Source organism: Planococcus citri, chromosome 1, assembly GCF_950023065.1.
Source record: "Planococcus citri chromosome 1, ihPlaCitr1.1, whole genome shotgun sequence".
Lineage (NCBI taxonomy): Eukaryota > Metazoa > Arthropoda > Insecta > Hemiptera > Pseudococcidae > Planococcus > Planococcus citri.
In genome coordinates this window covers 3,903,068-3,925,181 of record NC_088677.1, presented here as the reverse complement: position 1 = coordinate 3,925,181, position 22,114 = coordinate 3,903,068, and the positions used below count along the sequence as shown (strand labels likewise).

The window sequence follows — 22,114 nt, the reverse complement described above, 5'->3', positions numbered from 1 at the left end:
ACATTTCCGATTATTAGTTCATCTACTGTCCTTTCCTAGGTTGGGGGGGGGGGCGGTGCATTTTTGACGTAATTCAATCGAAAATTAGGAGGTTCGAGGTTCGATTTTATTAGAAGATTTTTCATAGGGCCAGGGTGTTCGTACAGACCACACATTTTTCTTCGTTTTTTGACGTATGCTATCGAGTTTAATGCTTCATCGAAGATATCAATCATGCGTTAAATAAAAATAGTTACGAAATCGATGTTGCCAAATTAACTAACGAGGTGCGTTCTCTATTGATTCATCGACGATTTGATAACCAGGCACCTAGACCTATACTGGTAGGTAAGCCTATGTGACACGGAAAAATGAAACGAAAACACGATACGATACGATGCATTTGACTGTGAGTGTGAGAGCAAGTATACAACGAGAATATAAGGGGTAAAATGAGTGGAAGTCTAGCGTGGTATTTCGCATCGCCGCAAAAGAAAATAAATATAAGCAAAGAAAAAGAGGTCTGGAGCTCCGGAGTTGTGTAGATGCGGTGGCAACGGCGACGGTGACGTTCATTTAGCAAAGCGCAAAATGTATACGAATTAAATTCGGTCCTTCTGGTTTCAGTTATTAAGTTAGCAGCAAATCTCTAAGGACGGCGATGAATGTAATTTCGTCGTTGAAAAATCGAACCATCGTGAAAAGATGAAATCCTTTAAAGAAGCAAGGGCAACTACACGTACAGAGTGAGAGACTAAAATTCCCCGGCGAAATGAAGAAAAACGTTTGTAACCTATTTTTATCGGTATCTTTTGTGCGATTCGTTTTTCTCTGCTGTGTATGTATGTGTCACTCTGTTGTCGTATAGTATACGAGAACGAATACGTACGTATAATGTGTGCTTGAGCAATGAGCGTATAGTATGTCTATGTATAAATACGCGGAATAATAGTACGAGTAGGTAGGTACACGTATAGTAATCCTCGAGTAAGTTAATTCGATAACGGCGCATATTGAAGCGATGAACGTGATATGGTTGCAACTTTCTTGACATTTATACTATACCTATATGTATACAGGAAAAGGAAAAGCTTGGCGTATAGTACGAGTACATACGTATCCTCTTTTCTTTACCTTCCATAAATCTGTTGTTTTATTCTGCAAATCTCTCAAACAATTCGTTGCCGCGTTCATTTTTAAATATAGCTCGTATCCCAACTGCGAAATGTACCTTACACACTTACACCTATTTCTTTTTACGTATTTTCCTCGTCTCATTTAGTTGTAGGTACTCGCTACTCGCACCCCGTCGCGTCATCATCCTTTTCATCCCTTTCGACAAATAAAAAGGGAATAGGGATACTCGACGATGTGGATGTCGTCCTCATCCACTCTCTGGACTCTCTCCAGTCTCCATGCACGAGCTTCTCTCTCCGCAGCTCCGTCTGTTTGTTTTTAAAAACGAATGTCAGATGTAGCAATATTTCATTTTGATACGTCAGAAATTCAACGACTACCAGCATCGCTATCTACCTACACTTTTCCACGGCGTTGGTAATCGACATACGTAAGGGTAACGTGCTCTTGTAATACCTACGTGCTCGTTGCTGCTGTTCGACGAGCAGGCAATTTATTAACTTTATACCTACTTGGTTCAGGCATAAGCATCTCCTCCATTCTGCTATTATCATCTTCATAATGTAGGTACTCTGTACGCATTACTTATTACAGCACTGCCTGCTCAAAAAAAAAGGAAGCGAATAACACGATACATACATTCACACTTTTTCACTCGTTTAATTGTCAGCAGTAAGCACATCTTATACGTCTGTGAATCGATTTTCGCGCCTTTATTATCTGTATCTTACACCTACGTACATTAGATGTAGGTATATACCTACCTTATTTTGCAAAGTTGGAATTTCCCACGTCTCACTACCCAAAATTGTAACCTCGAGTGAGAAAATAATCCCTATTTGTTATTTTCCCCCTATAAAAAAAAAAGTGGTGCCGGTAGTCGCCTCCACCTCCCCACCCCCCATTCTCCCGTTGAAAAAAATCATCAAAATTTTTTGTTTGTGTGTTGGAATTTTTCAAAGCATATTCCTTTTCAAAAAAAAAAAAAAACTTCCGCCAATCCTTCACACCATATTGGCCTCCTAGAAAGGAGCACCCCCAAAATTGAAAAAAACAAAACATGAGAATAATATAAATCAAAAGCAGGGGAAATTTGTTAGAAACACCTCATTTTTACATTAGAATTATTGTTCTACATAACCCCCTTTTCAAGAAAAAAACCTTCGTTGGGCTCCCAACGGAAAAAACAAAAAAAAAATTCCACTATACAGTAAGGTACTGGTACCGTACATCCTAAAGAAGAATAAAAATTGGTGTAAAATTTACTAAATAAGTAGGTATGCAATTCGTATCTATGTATATCTGATAAAGCAATTTGAAAAAGTGCCATTCATTCATTTTCACTTCAATAGTTAGGAGCTCCGAAATATACCTACTCGTTGGATATAACTTTTCAGCAGAATTTCATGTAAGTAAAGAACGATAGAGAAGTGGCTGATGTTTTTTTTTTCTTTCAACAGCCGATAAAACTTAACAACAACAAAATTGATGGCAATTGCAAAATTTTCCTTAAAATTCGAGTGGAGGTAAACTTTAAATTGTTAAAACGTACTACATATGTAAAGATTTTCTTTTTAAGAAAATTGCGATAAGATTTTCAAAATTATCGATGAAAATTTAAAAGCAGATGTGGGCGAATTTGGGGAAAAACAGTTTTTCTCATTGTCAGATTTGTGAAAATGAAATTACTTGGCCATAGTTTTTTCTGGGCTCGATCAAATCCCCCCCTCCCCCCAATACAAAGAAGATTGAAAAACAATTTATTCCAAGAAGAGAGGTGTGCCATCTGGTAGAAAAAATTCTGAATCAAACAAAACTAAATCGAAAGATGATGTAAAAATAGTAAGCCAAAATTTCAGGTACCTACATATAAAAATTCATATTTATACTTACAGTAAATTTATATAATAAGTCGAATTTGGACCAAAAATTGAGGGAAAAAATCAAAATTATTGGTACCTACCTAGGTACTAAGTTCTGTCAAAAAAAACGACACATCAAGGAACCCTTTTAGAAAGGAGTGAGACTTTTTAGAATTTTTTGCAAAAAAAAACGCGAACAATTTTTGTGAAAAAACGCAAGTCGCGACTTTTTGCTATTTCTGGCAGAAAACTAGGCTTCTACTAAGCAAAAGACAGGGCTTTCTGAGAACATTTCAAACAATGTTGCCAAAATACACGATTTTTTGTCAATTTTTTGCAAAAAAGGAAGTGTTTGTTGCGGAGTGATTTCAAGATCATTGGCAGGAGGTTCCTTGCTAAATTCACATGATTGTGAGGTATGTCCAGATTGGTGACAGATGAAGCATTTGACAACAGCATCGTTGTAGAATACCCTATATTCAGCTTCATTGTGTTTAATGAGCTCAGAATAAGGTAATTTGATAGCATCTTCTGCAGGAATGTACACAAATCGGCGTTCTGATAAGATATCTGTAAAATCCTCCTCTTGTGACAGTCTCAAAAACTTTATTTTGGAAGACGGAGTGATTCCATGTGAAATTATTATTTTGGTTATCTCATCATGGGGCACATGTGGTGGTACATTGGATATGATAATTTTTTTGTCATTTCTTTCTTGCTTCTTGCCTATACCATCTGGCTTTGATGGGCTTACAATCAATTTCAATTTCACCACCATTTGAGAGAAAATGTTCTGCAATTTCTACATACGTACATGATTGTTTGATATCTTTGCACAGGGAAGAATGTTACTACCTATTACTCCAATCATTTTTCTGGTATAGTACTGGATTGGGACTCCATCAATGAATGGGAAAATAATTGCTTGGTCAGCAGATGGGAAGGTGTCATTTTTTAATGCTGAAGAGTATGACACATCTGGTCTGTCTCTGTACTCAGTACCAGTGAGACTGGCCTCGTTTTGAAGTTAAAAATAAATCACACCTGTCGTTTTATCCGAACATGAATGTATCAAGAGATAACAAACAACAGATAGGCGAATAATGTAAAAGGCACTGAAGTAGGGATACCTACTTTTAACAACGCAAGCAACAGACAACCATATCAGAACATGTTGGTAACAGAATTGAAAAGCAAAAATTTGTTAGCAATAATTGACAAAAAAATACACATACCTACTTATTTTCTTGGCAACTTTTGTAGAAAAAGTGATACTTTCCCTACTGTAAACAAATTATTATAAATTCCTGAAAATGTCGACCCTCCAACTAAATACTTACCCCCAAAGTTCAAAAATTTCATGGTGTCCACTCATTTCTGGAAATGATTTTCCCTGACTTTTCCACTTCAATTTTCCAGATTCTTTAAAAATGAATTACACATGCGATCAGGTGTGGGGGGAGGGGGTCAAATTTTTTTGAACATCATGAGCTTCAAATATTATTAATAGATCCACAGTTGTGCCCTTTTTTTTTCAAGCGTGACTGTGTGCTCAATAGAGTAGCCCTTACTTAAACTTGATGGGAAACTTTTTTTTGTTTTTTTAGTGGGAAAAAATCAAGAATTTAACGTGCTGAGCTCAATCGATGGTATCAAAGTTTTTAAAAAGAGAGGTATTCTGTTAAAAGAACAGAAATTGTATTAGGTAATAATTCGCAATCAAGCATGGGCACAATGGAAGAACATCATTTTTCAAAAACTTTTTAAAACTTCTATTTGAACCCTCAAACATCTTTCATTGGAACTTGAAACAAATGATGAACTGAACAGAATACTTACTGAAATTTCATTTTATTGTAGGTATTTTATGTTTTTATTAAATCGTTCTTTCATTCAGTCTTTCTGTCTTTCTAGGTGTCTTTCCATCTGTCGAGTTTTTTTTTTGTTGGTCTTTTTGTCCTTTTGTCCTTTCATCCTTTCATCTGTTCATCTGTTAATCTCTTTGTATTTTCATTGTTGAATGACCCAAGCAAAGTGAGGGCAAAATCTATGGAAAATGTACAATTCCACAAAAGGGACGAGGACAACATCATAAAGAAATATATTTTTTCAATATCAACATTACTGAAATTTAATCAATAGTTTTTTGAAATTCCAAGGCTCCTACTTCAGCAACCTAAAACGCTCAAAAAAGCAACCAAAAAGTGACCAAAAAAGTGGCAAAACATAGGAAATATATTTTTAATTCAAAAAAAAACTAGAACTTTTTGTTTTTAATTAAAATCTAAGAATGAAACTTGATAAAAACTTGTTTAATTTCAGCAAAAAGCACTAAAAGCAACTCAATGAATTAGAAGCTGCCAGTATTATCACTAAAACAGAGACGAGTGATTGGGGTTCGCCACTAGTTATAATTTTGAAAGCAGATGGAAGCGTTTGTTTATGTGTCGACTATAGAATCAGTGTAAACAAAGTTCTAAAAGATGCACATTTTCCAATCAATAAAATCGAAGAAACTCTGCATAAACTGCGCAGTGCGAAGTATTTCTGTCTTTTGGATTCATTCAAAGCTTATTAACATCTCATGGTAGATGACAAATTGAGTGAAATCCAGACAATCACCACGCCATCCAATACTTTCAAGGTCAATCGTCTATCATTTGGTATCAAAACAGCTCCGGCCGAATTCAATTGTTTTCTACATCGCATATTGAAGAAATTACGTAATGTTATCTGGTATTTTGATGACATTGTTGTATATGTATGTCCAATTTTTGCCGAGAAAAAAATGCAATTTTTTTGGAATTTTCAGACCAAAAAATGGGAATTTTTGCAATTTCTCGCAATGAATATGACACTTTCAACAATTTTGGCAAATAAAACAATTTTTTAAGCAATTTCTGGGGAAAAACGACACATTAGAACTATTATTGGAAAAGAGTGGAAGTTTTCGGATGCAAATAACAACACAATTCTTAGCATCCTTTGCCCAAAAGAAAAAAAAAGAAAATTCTTGGAAATTTAGGCTAAAAGCGAGACTTTTTCATACTTTTGACAGAAAACTGAGAAAACCAGCCTTCCACAACAATTTCAGTAAAAGGCAGGGCTTCTTAACCATTTTTACCAAAAAAGCGAAACATTTTAGCGCTAAAAAGCGAGATTTATCAATGATACTCAATACTCATAACTCATAAGTTGATAAAATGCAAGACTTTATAGGAATTTGGCAATTTATGACAAAACCAACCAGCAAAAGAATTGCCTGAGCAAAGTGAAGGTGAATTTTTTCATAATGAGAAATGGAAAAATCTGTTACAAGTAACCTTTCACAAAATTCCCTTACTTTTGAGTAAAGAGTGCTGTAAAGGGTATTCCTGGTTAAGATAGGTGAAATGGCCCTGTTCTCAGATTTGGAAAATCATGATGGATTATTGTTGGGTACCTCCAATAAAAATTTTCGACTGGAATTTCCGCCCCCCAACCCACCCCCCTTGGTCAGTATAGCCAAAAAACGCGTTTTTTGCGCGAAAAATTCGGTATCCATGAGTGGTGGGGATAAAATTTTGGTACCACGCGAAATGTGTAGGGAAAGCCTGGGCCTTTCAACACGATTTTTTTCAAAAAATTTTATCGTAGTGGTGGGGGTAAAATTGACAAAAGAAAACTTTGAAGCGCCACAGCTCCGAACTGAAGGGTACTACACAAAAACTGTTTTCGCCAAAATGTGTCTTTTTACTAGTACTTTCTTCCTACTGATCCATGAAATTGAAATTTTGTCTGCAAAAGGCTCATATTTGCAAAAAACCCTGAAAAATACGCGTTTTTCGCGTTTTTTTGTAAAATTATGCAAAATATGAGAAAAATGTATAGAACAAAACATGTTAAGCGTCGAATTTCACCCTAGAAAACGTGTTCATAAGGTTGTCAACACGCTCATCTACTGAAGTTAGCTTATATTGTAATCATGCGCTCTCTGAATAAAAAAATACTTACCAAAAATATTCAAATTGAGGTCAGAGCGATTCAGTTATAATTTTCACAGTCTTCTCATTTTAAACACGTTTCCACAATGCTTGGTCAACAAAATCCTTCAAAATGAAAATATCGCAAGTCAAACTTACAAAAAGTTACCAAGAGTAGGCAATTATTACCCAAAAATTGTTCAGAAATCTAACTCAAAATCAGTATTTGCAGAAAATACAAATTTCGATTTAAATTTAAATTTTCAAAAATTTCAACAAAATCTTTTTCAAATCCAATAGGTACCATACCTACATGTTCAACAAATCTTACCAAAATTCAAAAACTTGACCCATCATGAGTGACAAATTGTTTGAAAAATCAATTTTTTTTAGCAGTAACATAGGTACTTATCATTTTATTTACAAGTATAAATTTCTTTCGGGTCAGAATTTTTCAATTTTTAAAGAGAACTAGAGAAAATGAATAGAAAAATAAATCGAGAGAAAAAATACCTATAAAATTACAAGTATTGATTTTAAAAATGGAGAAAGTAGCACTTTTGAGACAAATTCTGATAAACGTTAGGACTTTTTGACAATTTTTTCAAAAACTGCACCTTCAATCTATTTTGGCTAACACGAGATTTTATTAACCATTTTATAAAACAGAATTTTTTGGACAATTCATCAGAAAAAGGCCTTTGCCCACAATATTTCTTCAAAGAAGTGGAACTTGCAGACAATTTTGACAAAAAGCAGTAGTTTTGAAAATGTTGGCTAAAAACAGAAGTTTTTTACGATACCTAGGCATGTAATTCATCTATTCATTTTGAAATAACTAAGAAAAAATTAATTTTGACAATGATTTGGCAAAAAACAGGATTTTTTAAAGATAATTTTTGGAAAATCAAGATTTTGGCAAAAAGAAGGAGTTTTCTTCTGACAATTTTTACAAAGTTAGGAGTTTTTTTTATAATTTTGACAAAAAAGGAAATTATTTACGATTCTGACGCAAACGAGATTTTTTGACAATTTAGGCAAGAGCAGAATTTTGCAGAAAATTCTGGCAAAAAACATAACACGGACTTCTTAGGATCATTTTGGCAAAAGAAGGAAATTTTGAAATTTTGGCTTCTAACAAAGTTTTTGGTCATTTCTGCAAAAAATATTAGGACTTTCTAGATAACGTCAAAAAAAGGTATTTTCTCAACAATTTTGGCAAAAAACGGAACTTTTTTGGAAATTTTGACAAAAGTTGGGATTTTTCAATAATTTTTTCCACAATTTTGGCGAAAATGAGACTTTTTTTACAATTATTCCGGCGATAAGATTTTTTGAACATTTTGGCATAAAACATGTGCTTTTTTGGCAATTTTTACAAAAAGTCAAGATTTTTTGATAATTATGGCAAAAAATTGGAATTTTCGACATTTCGGACAACAACAGGTTTTTTTGCTCTTTTTTACAAAAAATATTAGGAATTTGATAACATCATTCAGAAGAAAATGTATTTTCGACAATTATGACCAAAAACAGTGCTTTTTTGATAATTTCGACAGAAGTTAGAATTTTTTTATAATTTTTACAAAAATGTGACTTTTTTGATAATTTTGGCAAAAGCTGGAATTTTTGACAAGTTTGCAGTAGCGATTTTTCGCCCCATACTATGTAGCGACATGACCAACGTGACAATTATCACTTTATCAGGATAGTGCACAGTGAGGTGCCATACCTCATCTCATGAGTCATGACTTTGCTGCAAAGATGTGATGTGTGCGCGCGCTTAGCTCAGTAGATGAGCGTTTTGACAACCTTATGAACACGTTTTCTAGGGTGAAATTCGACGCTTAACATGTTTTGTTCTATACATTTTTCTCATATTTTGCATAATTTTACAAAAAAAACGCGAAAAACGCGTATTTTTCAGGGTTTTTTGCACATATGAGCCTTTTGCAGACAAAATTTCAATTTCATGGATCAGTAGGAAGAAAGTACTAGTAAAAAGACACATTTTGGCGAAAACAGTTTTTGTGTAGTACCCTTCAGTTCGGAGCTGTGGCGCTTCAAAGTTTTCTTTTGTCAATTTTACCCCCACCACTACGATAAAATTTTTTGAAAAAAATCGTGTTGAAAGGCCCAGGCTTTCCCTACACATTCCGCGTGGTACCAAAATTTTATCCCCACCACTCATGGATACCGAATTTTTCGCGCAAAAAACGCGTTTTTTGGCTATACTGACCAAGGGGGGTGGGTTGGGGGGCGGAAATTCCAGTCGAAAATTTTTATTGGAGGTACCCAACAATAATCCATCATGATTTTCCAAATCTGAGAACAGGGCCATTTCACCTATCTTAACCGGGAATACCCTTTCCAAAATTCCCTGACTTTTCCCCGCGTTTTCCACACCGACCAAATTCCCTGACTTTTCCAGGTTTCCCAGGCTAGAGGACACCCCCTAAAATATTTTCATTTGGGTCCAGGCCATTTTTTCTAAAACTAGTTGGGTAGCGACAGAAGCGAAAAAGATCTTCATTTCTTTAAAAAAGTGCCCTCTTTTTGAGGGTTCATTTCTCCCCTCAAGAGGTCCCTCCAGAGCTAAAATTTTTTCTCAGTAACTTTCAATTCAAAATGAAAGTCTCTGCTGAATTTTCTCTGAATCCGCTAAATTTTTTGAAAGGAGAGGGGGAGTGGGCAATCGCTCCACCTTAATGAATAATCCGGGAACAGCTGATACATGAGAGATATAAAGTATGTTGGAGAGGGGGAAAGGTCGTTACAATGTCCCAAAATTTGTAAAATTAGTATTTCATTCGTGGTCGAATATTTTTACGAACAAAAACCAGATATTCAGGAAGGAATTCACTTTGGAAAATAATTTTGGTCCCAGGGGTGGCTAAAAAAATGTTTTTAAACAACATCTGAACTATTTGAAAGTTTGAATGAAATTTTGTAATATTTTAAATCTTTTTTTTTTTTTGCTGAATTTCTACAATTTTTTATAAGTAGGTATCTATGTACATAAGTAATTTAGCTAGTGTGTTTTTAAAAATCGAGAATTTTGTTTATGCTCAATTTAAAAAATTGTTCAAAAAGTTGGATTTATTGTTGGTTTAGGTACATTTTGAAAAAATTAAGATTAATTTGATTAAAAAAAGAAAGAAAAAAGAATTTATAAAATTCACTTCTTTGCAAACAAGAGTTTTCCGGACACTGAATCGATGTGACTGGACGTACAATATTTTTGCCTTTCAACACAGAATTTTCACCACTTGACACGTATCTAAAGAGTTTTTGGACGGTTGAAATAATCGTCTCGTACCTTTTTAACGACCAGCTTTCCACTTGGAAGGGAAAAATTTCACCAGCTAAGGTAAATCTTTCGTAGTAGGTACCTCTCTAATGACCCCATCAGCTTCCTATTCTAAGTTTAAAATAAACTGAACCTACCACTACCTACATAACGATAATATTCGTAAAAATTTACAAATTTGCGAGTCCACGACATTCTACAGCAATGGAGTAAAATAGGTACACTTATAGACTTAGTTAGTATAAAATGCTCTTAGGTACGTATTGCAACTTTTCGAGATTCCAAGCCCTTATATATTTATATGTTTACTTTACAGACAAACTCACACAAAACAATACCGCAGTAACGACGGAGCCAGAAATATCATCGTCAAAAGATGGATCAAACGTAACAGGCACTGCCCAAAATAATTCGACGACGAAACCTAATAATCAAACTTGTATCGTAACAGGTAATTTGAAATTTATACTTCAAAGAAAACCAACGACGATAGAGAGCGAACAGCCACCATAACAACAGCAAACGAGCAGGAAAAAGATGACGACGATGATGATGATGATGAGGCCGTCATCGTATAAAAATTATACTCCCCAAGATCCCCATCGAGATGCCTAAGAAGGGAGGGGGAGGGGGTGTAGGGAGGGAGGGGAAAAAACTTCACCGGAATCAAATTCAACGACGACTACGAGTTGTTAGCATTATACGTAGCAGCACAAACACTAATAAGAAATTCTATCGCTTAACCTTTAGATTTGAATTGTAATTACTAAAGTTGATAGCGTATAATTTAGCCTTTTCGCCATGTTTTTTTTTTCAACTGCGAGTTTGGTTTTGCTCGGCTCGTCTCGTCTCGTCTCGCCTAAATGCAAACTCATAAAATGGTAGAGTTTTAAAATTCAAATTTTTTAAAAAGCGTGAAAAATTGTACGGCAACAATGTAAACCACGACGAAAGCATGCGAAAGTTGCAAAAAAGCAGAACAAAACCGACGACGAGAGGCGAGGAGACGAGGAGGTTTTATGCAAATTTCCCCAAGTTTTTGGTCTTCCTGGAGTGATTGTTTTAAAATTGAGAGATAATGCAAAATAACCAAAGTTTCAAGTTTGAGAGAATAATAAAAATGCAAAATAAATACAAGATACCGCTGCGAGCTGAATGAAAAATTTATACACGATAACTTTTTAACCCTTTTCTGTTTACTAAATCTTTTTTCTCTCCTGCTGCTCATCCTGAGTTCCGCGTGTAAACAGATGAACGAACCGTGAAACGAGCGACGAAGTAAAAAAAAAAACACCAACACGACGAACACGATGCAGCTTCAAAAGAGAGAAGATAAATGTGAAAAATTTAGAAATTAAAAATTAACGTTAACACGCGCTTATAGCGCTCGCAAATTAACATTTGATAATCGAAAATGGCTCTGGCTGCGGATCGCGTTTCTTAAAAAACATCGTTTCGTCGACGACAAATTTCAGCTGCGAAAAAATAATGGCGATGGAGATGCCATCGTTGTACTAAAGAGAAGGCGAAGACGACGACGTCGACGTCGACGTACAAAAAAACAACTTCTCTTTAAGTGGTTGAGCTGAATTTTTGTAAATTATTTAATTTTCAATTGAATATTAAAATATTCGTTTAATGAACGAAGAAACGTGACGATTTCAAGAGGGGATCTGGTTTATAAAATATTTACTAGACTGGCTAATTTTTAAATTTCAATCAAAAATTTCCGCTTGGATTAATTTAATTCTTTTTCTGCTTTCGCGTTTTATTCGCCAGCAGCGTTATTCGCCCCGTTCTAGTTGCTTTTTTTTATACGTGGTTTAGTTGCAGCAGTTGTTTTTTCCTTATTTGAATCCTTATATTCGCTCGGATTGAAAATTGAAAAATTAAAAAAAAATTGTTCTATAAATTACCAAACGTGTATACGTATAGTAAATTCATTAAAAGAGTCATTCAATGTCAAATAAGCATGGTTTGAGGTTTAGGTCATCCTTCGATTTTGTTCAATTTTGTTTTCTAGGTTCCTCCAATTGATGGATCTTCAACCCCCCTAGATAGCGGTTGGTTGGGTGAGGTTTTTTTTTCAATATATGTAGTTGGGGAGCCCGCATAAGGATGTATTGCACCCCCCGTCGATCCTCCGGGACAACTTTTTTCTTAAAGGGGACATCCTAAGGAACATTTTAAAGCAAACTTGCCCAAAAAACAGTTGGCCTTACTTATAAAATGGCGGCCATTTTGATTGACAGGTCAGTCGAAATCGCAGATTTTGCGTTCCAACATGGACCTGCACGAAATTTTTTAAACCGTACAAAGGTAGATCAAAAGATCAGGCAAACATTTATCACCTGTCAAAATTTCAAGTGCTAAAGCGCGGTTTTCGATTTTTGGTGAATTTTTGAACATTAAATTGAATGGTTCCATCAGAAAAGGGCCTAACTTCAGTTAGGCCCTTTCATAATAAATCGCAAAAATGGATTCTACAGTGGAAATACCACCTAGCACACTTCGTTACTTAGCGCTACCTATAGTCACGCCTTCAAAACTGAACGTCAAAGTCTGACACCTCCGCCACCCTCCGCCGATTTCTCACCAAATTGTCTCTGAGAGTCTGGTGGTTTGCGTTATTACTATGTTTTGCACTTGGTTTTCATAACTTATCAGTGGTACACCATTTTTTACAGACAAAAGTATCTTTTTCGTATTTTTTCAGTGGTGCGGAATTTCTTAAGGAAAAAATAAATTTCTACAAAATAGTTGTTGAGAACGTTTAAATGACCTATTTTAACCCAACTTCGTTATAATGTTATAAAATATTGCCTTTTACATGATAAAATTACGCGATTCAGCACATTTTTTCATCGAAAAAGTAGGTTCACAAGAAAGGGCCTAATTGTCCACTTTGTATTTTCAGTGTTTTCTTTGTATTTTATTGCAGAAAAGTAAAAGTAAAGAATGATTTTGAATCTTCAATGTATGCGGAATGAAAAAAAATAATAAGTTGCATGTTATTCTAATATTTTCTATATGATATTCATATTCAAATGTTTGAAATGCGTTTTTCTCGAATCGCCATCTTTTCAGTTAGGCCCTTTTCTGGTGGAACCATTCATTAGGCCAAAAATGAAGGAAAAAATCAAAATTTTACCAAATTGACCAACAAAGTTGAAATTTGGGATATTCCCAATTTTCGACATGCCAAATCGATTGGAAACGGTTTTTAACCGTTTTGAGCAGTTCTGGAGCCTCCAGCAGATTTTTGAAATTCGAAATTCCCACAAAATTTTATCAAAAAATGGAGTTGGAAAGCCGAAATTCATTCTGCAAACTAATTTTAATAGGGTATGAAGTCAACTGCAGGTGGATTAATTCAAGTCGTTTTGGAGCCTCCAGCGACTTTTTGAGAGGTTGTATGGCGTTTTTTTGGAAAATTTAAATTTCCAAAAAGTAGCTGGAAGCTTCAAAACCATTTGAAACCACCATGCAGTCGACTTCATAACGTATTGAAATTAGTTTGCAGAATAAATTTCAGTTTTCCATCTCCATTGAAATTTTGTAAAATTTCAAGTTTCAAAAATCTATTGGAGTCTCCAGTGATTTTCAAGAAGTCGCTGGAGGCTCCAAAACGACTTGAAATCCACCAGCAGTTGACTTCGTAGCGTATTGAAATTAGTTTGCAGAGTGAATTTCGGCATTCCAACTCTATTTGGTAAAATTTTTGTAGGAATTTCGAGTTTCAAAAATCTTCTGGAGACTACAGTAATTTTCGAAAAGTTGCTGGAGGCTCCAAAACGACTTGAAATCCACCAGCAGTTGACTTCGTAGCGTATTGAAATTTGTTTGCAGAGTGAATTTTGAGTTTCAAAAATCTTCTGGAGGCTCCAGTAATTTTCAAAAAGTCGCTGGAGGCTCCAAAACGACTTGAAATCCACCAGCCAGCAGTTGACTTCGTAGCGTATTGAAATTAGTTTGCAGAGTGAATTTCGAGTTTCAAAAATCTTCTGGAGGCTCCAGTAATTTTCAAAAAGTCGCTGGAGGCTCCCAAACGACTTTAAATCAACCTGCAGTTCACTTTGTAGCGCATTGAAATTAGTTTGAAGAATGAATTTCGGCTTTCCAACTCTATTTGGTGAAATTTTGTGGGAATTTCGAGTTTCAAAAATCTGCTGGAGGCTCCGGACCTGCTCAAAACAGTTTGAAACCGTTTCCAATCGATTTGGCATGTCGAAAATTGGGTATATCCCAAATTTCAGCTTTCTTGGTTAAGAAGGAGGGTCATTATGGGCATTTTCGTGCCCCTCGCTACTTCGAGACTTGAATGGCCTTTTCTTATAGGGGATGGTCCCTAGTATTAATATTAGGCGATATTTTCCCAGAAAAGCCCATAGGGGGGCTGTGGGGTGGCCCCAAAGTCGAAAATTTCAAAAATTTTTAGAACCACTGCTCGAAAATGTAAAAAATTTAAAGTAGCGAATATATGTTGCTTTAAGGGTAAGCAATGCAGCACGTAACGCTTTTTTCATTTTTGACCTTTTTGGGGGTTGTGGTGGGGGTATTTCTATTTTTGTAAATTTTGAAACCCCCTTTTTTGACCCTTCCCGTCGAGCCACCCTAATGCCCTTTTCATGGTTTATTGCTACTAGTAGTAAGTTCAATTGATATCAATTGCAACCCCCTCACCAACTTGGCTCATATCGAAAAATTCAATTTTTGACTTTTTTTTGAGGTCCATATTTTGGGAAACCATGAAAAGCTATCGAGGTCCGGTTTGCGGCAAATATGTTGAATTTTACTTCTGAATCGACTGGCATGCTTGAATTTTTATTTCAAGTCAATTTTTGACCTCATTGTTGCAGATCACTTTTGGGGGTGGCGAATTTTGAGAACCCCTGAAAAAAGTTCTAAAGTGAATTTTTTCAAACTTTGAGCTGAAATAGTCTTAAATACATGTGTTTAACCAATATAATATGCGAATGCGATATTTTAATACAATTTAGTCATTTTGGGTGATTTTATCAAAAAAAGTAGTGTTTTAACAACAGGCATAGCTTTCCGGCAAAAGTTAAGCTACGTGTATTCGTGGTGTAGTCCAGTCATTAAAGACATTTTTGCAGGAAAAATTAATATCAAATTGATCTTTCGCAGATATTGTTCACAGAGGTCCCCTCAACAACCTACTAAAAGTCCTGGCCCCTACGGGGTCCGGAACCTCTCAAAGGGGGTGGAACCTCCCCCAAAAACAGTTTTTCGCCATTTTCTCCCCCGCATTGCATTTTAGCGAAAAATATGTGGCTAGATAAAAGAATCTATGTCGAATTTCCGATGTAATGATGTATCAACTTCCCTTGTATGTTCAAGAGGGGCGAAACTGCAACCATTCAAATGAAGGGGTTCTCTGAAAAATACATAAAGCCTATAGGCGCCTAAAAGGGGTGAAATAGTCACCGAAATCGTTCGAGTTGATATTAGCATGGGAGGTAGGTACCATTGAGAAACTTCCGCGTGGAAAGTTTCAGATCCACACCCCCTCCCCTTTTTGGAGAGCCCCCCTTTTCTGAAACTTCAATAACACTTTTCTCAGCTCCATTCCAACCGATTTTGAAAATTTTTCAGTATGTTATGTATATCCTCATTAGGTATCCCCACAAAAATTTTCAACTCCCTCCCCTCATATTTACCATTCAAAATGGTGTAAAAATGTGTCATAGGGAGGGTTGGGGGTAAAATGGGAATTTTAGGGAAAATAACTAAGAATTAAAGAGTAGGGTATAGTTTTCTTATGATTCGATACCGCTGAGCACGAATATGACGTCAGCTTTTTTGCTACACTCATCTAGCCCTCTACAGAGCACTTGGCCGCCTCAATTTTTATTTTTATTATTGTTAAAAAGCATAATATTAGTTGAAATATGCCATTTTGAAGGGTAAATATAAGGGGAGGGGGTTGAAAATTTTTGTGGGGATACCTAATAAGGATATACATAACATACTGAAAAATTTTCAAAATCGGTTGGAATGGGGCTGAGAAAAGTGTTATTGAAGTTTCAGAACTTTTTCCGGAAATGCTATGCCTGTTGTTAAAACACTACTTTTTTTGATAAAATCACCCAAAATGACTAAATTGTATTAAAATATCGCATTCGCATATTATATTGGTTAAACACATGTATTTAAGACCATTTCAGCTCAAAGTTTGAAAAAATTCACTTTAGAACTTTTTTCAGGGGTTCTCAAAATTCGCCACCCCCAAAAGTGATCTGCAACAATGAGGTCAAAAATTGACTTGAAATAAAAATTCAAGCATGCCAGTCGATTAAGAAGTAAAATTCAACATATTTGCCGCAAACCGGACCTCGATAGCTTTTCATGGTTTCCCAAAATATGGACCTCAAAAAAAAGTCAAAAATTGAATTTTTCGATATGAGCCAAGTTGGTGAGGGGGTTGCAATTGATATCAATTGAACTTACTACTAGTAGCAATAAACCATGAAAAGGGCATTAGGGTGGCTCGACGGGAAGGGTCAAAAAAGGGGGTTTCAAAATTTACAAAAATAGAAATACCCCCACCACAACCCCCAAAAAGGTCAAAAATGAAAAAAGCGTTACGTGCTGCATTGCTTACCCTTAAAGCAACATATATTCGCTACTTTAAATTTTTTACATTTTCGAGCAGTGGTTCTAAAAATTTTTGAAATTTTCGACTTTGGGGCCACCCCACAGCCCCCCTATGGGCTTTTCTGGGAAAATATCGCCTAATATTAATACTAGGGACCATCCCCTATAAGAAAAGGCCATTCAAGTCTCGAAGTAGCGAGGGGCACGAAAATGCCCATAATGACCCTCCTTCTTTTGGTAAAATTTTGATTTTTACCCTCATTTTTGACATAAATTTGATTTTCAAAAATTCGCCAAAAATCGAAAAAGGCACTTCATCACTTGAAATGTTGACAGGTGATGAATGTTTTCGTGCAAGTCCATGTTGGAATACAAAATCTGCGATTTCGACTGACCTGTCAATCAAAATGGCCGCCATTTTGTAAGTAGGGCCACTTTTTCCTGAGGACAAGGGCTAGAAATATTCCATAGGACTCCCCCTTTAAGAAAAAAGTTGTCTCGGAGGATCGACAGGGGGTGCAATAGATCCTTATGCGGGCTCTCCGACTAATAGTTGAAATTCCTCGTCATTATATCCAAATTTGGAGTTTAGTTGCTCGGGACTGCTGTAACTTGGGGGAAATCTGTTTGCGGTGTTTTAGAGGTATTTGAAAAATACGTATTTTCCAAAAATTTCAAAAGTTCAAATATGAGCATTTTTGAGAGCTCAATTTTCAAAAATTTGTCAAATTTTGGAGCTATAATTTACAAAACTGTTATACTGCATTATTCATGAAAGTGAAGTAATCGCCCACTCCTCTCCAAAAAAAGGTCGGCGGATTTAGAGCAAATTCAGCAGAGACTTTCATTTTGAGTTGTATGTTACTCAGAAAAAAGTTTAGCTCAGGAGGATTCCCTGTGCGGGGGGGAGAGAGAGAAATGCAAAAAATCTGGATTATTAATCAGAGTGGAAAGATTCCCCTCCCCCCTCCCAAAAAAAAGTCGTCGGATTTAGAGCAAATTCAGCAGAAACTTCTATTCTGAGTTTAAAGTTACTCAGAAAAAATGTCAGCTCCGGAGGGTTCCCTGGGGGGGGGGGGGAGAGAAATACAAGAAAAAAGTTTTCAAGAACGATTCGATAAAATTTTAATTTTTTCTTCATTTTCGGCCCAAATTTTAATTTTTTAAGAATCGCCAAAAATCAAAAAATGAATTTCTGCACCTGAAATTTTAATTGACACCCCGAAAACATATCCAAAAATTTATCAATTTTTTGGGTTTTTGAAATTGGCCATAACGATCAGAAAATGGGCATCATTGAGTTCCAAAATATTTCCTGTGTTTCAGAAAAGATATCTTTCGATGTTTTGGCATAATTAATTCGAAGTATTCGAGATGAAAAAATTTTCAAAACACGACTTTACCTAAAAATAAGCAATTTGCAAATTTTCAAACACTTAGTGAAACCCTAAAAGTGATTTTGGATTTTGATGGGAATGGCTTAGATTGACGTAGAATCTGCTTTGGAACGGGGACATTTTCTCAAAATCAGGTTGGGCTGGAACTAGAGCGAAAAAATTCACCTTTGAGGATCCGTGTTTCCCCTCCTCGGATACTCCAAAACTAAAAATGTTTTTGGGTACTTATTGTTTCAGCTCAGAATGAAGATCTTCACCAAAAGTTTGAAAATTCAAATTTGGGGAAGTTACCAAATTGACTTGTAAAGCTGAATTCAGTTTATACCCTATTTTCGACCTCTTGAATTGATTGGTGATGATTTCAAACCGTTCTAGAGCCTCCAGTGGATTTTCAGATTCTGTAGTTTCCAAGAAAAAAAAACTGTAAAGTGGAGTGAAAATGAAATTCAGCAGTTATAATCCCGAATTAAACCATTTTTGTGACCCATTTGATCAATTTTGGCACATATTTTTAAAATATGTTTGCGTCCGTTCAAATTTGAAATTTTCTCCAGGGAAAATTTTTCAAAAAAATGAAAAATTAATCGTTCGCGAATGTGCAAAAGAACGAAGTTGAAATTTGGTTTGTGTCCTTTTTTTGACTTTTCGAGTCGATTTATGGCATTTCGAACCGTTCTAAAGCCTCAAGTGGATTTCGATTTTTTTTCTTTTTTCCAAAAATAGGTACCTAATCACTGGAGAAAATTTTGGATTTAATCTGGCACAAAAAGATATTAAAAATCTAAATCAATCGAATAGGTCGAAAAAATGTCCAACCTGAGCTCAATGGAGCTGAATTTCATTTTCACTCTATTTACACTTTTTTTTTTTTTTTTTGAAAATCGGAGAATCTGAAAATCCGCAGAAGGCTCCAGAACAGTTCGAAACCGTTCCCAATCAACTTGGGAGGTCGAAAATAGGGTAAAAACCAAATTTCAGCTTTCCCAGTGAATTTGGTGAAATTTTGATTTTTTTTCATTTTTAAACTCTTTGAATTTTCAAAAATGTTCCAAAAATCGAAAAATGAATTTCAGCACCTGAAATTTATTTTGAAGTTCTCCACCTCCATTGATTCCCTTTCGTCGTTTATAAAAATTTTTGTGTGAGTTGTGATATTTCCTTTGTTAGTAAGAGGGTTCGTAACTATATTTTACCAGATTTTTGGGCATTTACCGTTGCTCAAGTTGGGAAGAAAGAGGTGCTCTTGGAAGGTAAACATGAGTCTTCGAAGGGGAGTAATTTTTGAAAAAATCGTGGTTTTATCGCTCTGGTTTCTACCCAACCTGTTTTGGGACAAGCAACCATTTCCAAAAGATACTATAAATCCAAAATCAATCTTCATTTTGAGTTGAAAGACACTCAGGAAAATGTTTAGTCACGGAAGTGCTCCTGAAAGGGAAGAATGGGTCCTTAAAGAGGAGTATTTTTCGAAAAAATCGTGTGGTCACTTATTTCATGGTAAATTGGTGTTTTGAAAATGTTTTCTTCTCAAAGATTTCACATTAATTATGCTAAAATATTGAAAGGTAGCATTTCTGGAACTGAGGAAATATTTTGGAACACTGTGTTGCCAAATCGAAAAAATTTCGTTTTCTTCAATTTTTAAAAAGTGCTCGGAGAGTTCAAAATGGCTTTAAACCAACTCCAATCGACTCAACCTGCTGAAATTTGGGTCTAAAGTGAACTTTAGCTTTCCACCTTCATTGAACGAAATTTTATGGAAATTTCAATTTTCAAAAATCTGCTGGAAACTCCAGAACTCGTCAAAATGGTTTAAAACAGTTTCCAATCGATTCGAGCAGTCAAAAATAGCGTAGGTCCTCAATTTCTGTGCTCTATGTCAATTTTCGAATTTTAGCCCTGTCATGTTCAAAAATTTGCCAAAAATAAAAAAATTCAGGTTCACAACTGAAATTCTGTTAGCTTTGTCTGCTATTTCGGATACCTCCCTTTAGAGGCGTGTCGAAGGGGGGAGGGGGTGTCTCACCCTTCTAGACTGAAAAATTTAGGAGAAAAGTTGGGAAATTTTGGAGTAAATTAGGTGAGTTGGAAATTGTGGAAAAGTTGAGAAGAAATTGTGTAAGCAGGGAAAATCAAAGAATTATCAAAAACCATATGAGTTTTTACTTCTTGAATTACAAATTTTCAAAAGGGGATAAATAGTTGAGGAAAAAAGGTTAAAACACCCCCTCCCCCTTCTACGGCACATCACTTCGTCACGCCTCTGGTCTCAATAATGATCTAAATTAAAAACTTTTTTACTCGTAGACATAGATTTTTTAACGCATTTATCAATTCTCCTAACAAACCACCAACTAATCAAAATAATTCTCCATTATTCTCCTCACAGGTACCGAGTACTCAGAAGGGGACATCCTACCACAAGAAGAAGGCTCCTGTCTGCAATGTGTTTGCGGTGCCGACGGTCGAGTAACGTGCTCTCCTCAGGACTGCGTTAGCCTTCAACAAGACGCTTTCAGGCACGGATTGGATTCCAACTCGCTGGATATGTTCGACGTAGATGTGTTTTAAGCAGAAATTCTCAACCATTCATACAATACTATAAATAACTTTCTCGTTTTTACTTGATTTTTTACCTGTATAAAAAGCGGATTGTTAATGTTTCGGTTTGGCTTAGTATAAAAAATTATTATCTATGTACCTAAATGCAGTTCATCAAATCAAAGTGATCTGCAACACGTCATCGAGAATAAAGATTTGGCCGAGAAAAAAAGAAAACCATTCACGCGACATCTGAAAAAAAAATCATATCCTTGTACTTCCTTTTCCCTTTTCCTCCTTTAGACTGTAACAAAGTCACTTTGGTTTTTTTATAAATACATAATATACCTACGCACAAAAATACATAGACAAAAGTTCTCGTGACTTTTTTCCACAATACCTACCTTACACTTGGACCTATAGACACATAGACTGAGGTATGCTCAAACACCATGAAATACCTTTCTATTTTGAATTTTGAATCGCTTTATCTTCCAATTTTAAACGATTTTTTCGTTTCAATTTCATTCATATCGAAATCATATCCGACAGTTTTTAATAATTCTATCATCGATGTTCAATACTTACCTTACCTATCATATTGGCAAACGACAAATCTTTCATCATACATATGTTTTGTTTTACTTTATAATTTTATTTAATCGCATTTAAATTTGAATTATTTTTCTATATTAATGCGTAAGTGTATTATTTTATTTTTCATGTTCAATATGTTCATTCATTTATGTACCTATTCTTTACGTACAATAATGATTTCATTTCTTTTGGAAGAGTTTGTCAAAGCCTATCGAGTTGATTTCTCCCTTTTAATTTTTTTCTTTCGAAATGTGATATAAGTTATAATAAAATGAAACTAATTAAACATATTATTTGTGTACCAATTAGCGTGTAATTTTTACATATCGCTGTGATATGTATACCTTACATAATTTATCACAGTTTTAGGCCGAGAAAAAAAAAGAAGAATATATCTAGTCAGCTTCAGATGATTTTTTTGTTTTTTTCGATTTACTTATTACGAAATTATCTACGTACGAGTATTATTTCATTTTGTATTACTTGATTACCCACAATACTACATAAATAATTCATGAGTATTTTTTTTTCTTTTTTTCCTATTATACACAAAGATGTAAATATTAAGTTATTCAATTTACTGATACGAGTACCCATTTTCTTTGATTAGAGTAGTTTGTATAAGGGGTAAGTTTAATAAATTAGCGTTTTTGTTATAGATTCATGTAAAACTGGTAGGTTTTAAATTAATAAATAATTTACGCAGTTGAA

General features: G+C 35.1%; 1 protein-coding gene across 3 annotated transcripts in view; it reads left to right on the top strand.

The window, feature by feature from the left end:
• LOC135845430 (uncharacterized) overlaps positions 1 to 22,114 on the top strand; it is a 517,543-nt gene extending 495,429 nt beyond the window's left edge. For all 3 annotated transcript variants that reach the window (XM_065363986.1, XM_065363977.1, XM_065363995.1), the window contains 2 exons: positions 10,567 to 10,701; positions 20,655 to 22,114. In XM_065363986.1, coding sequence (XP_065220058.1) covers positions 10,567 to 10,701; positions 20,655 to 20,836 — 317 coding nt within the window. In that variant the 3' untranslated portion in view covers positions 20,837 to 22,114. The remainder of the gene's footprint in view (positions 1 to 10,566; positions 10,702 to 20,654) is intronic.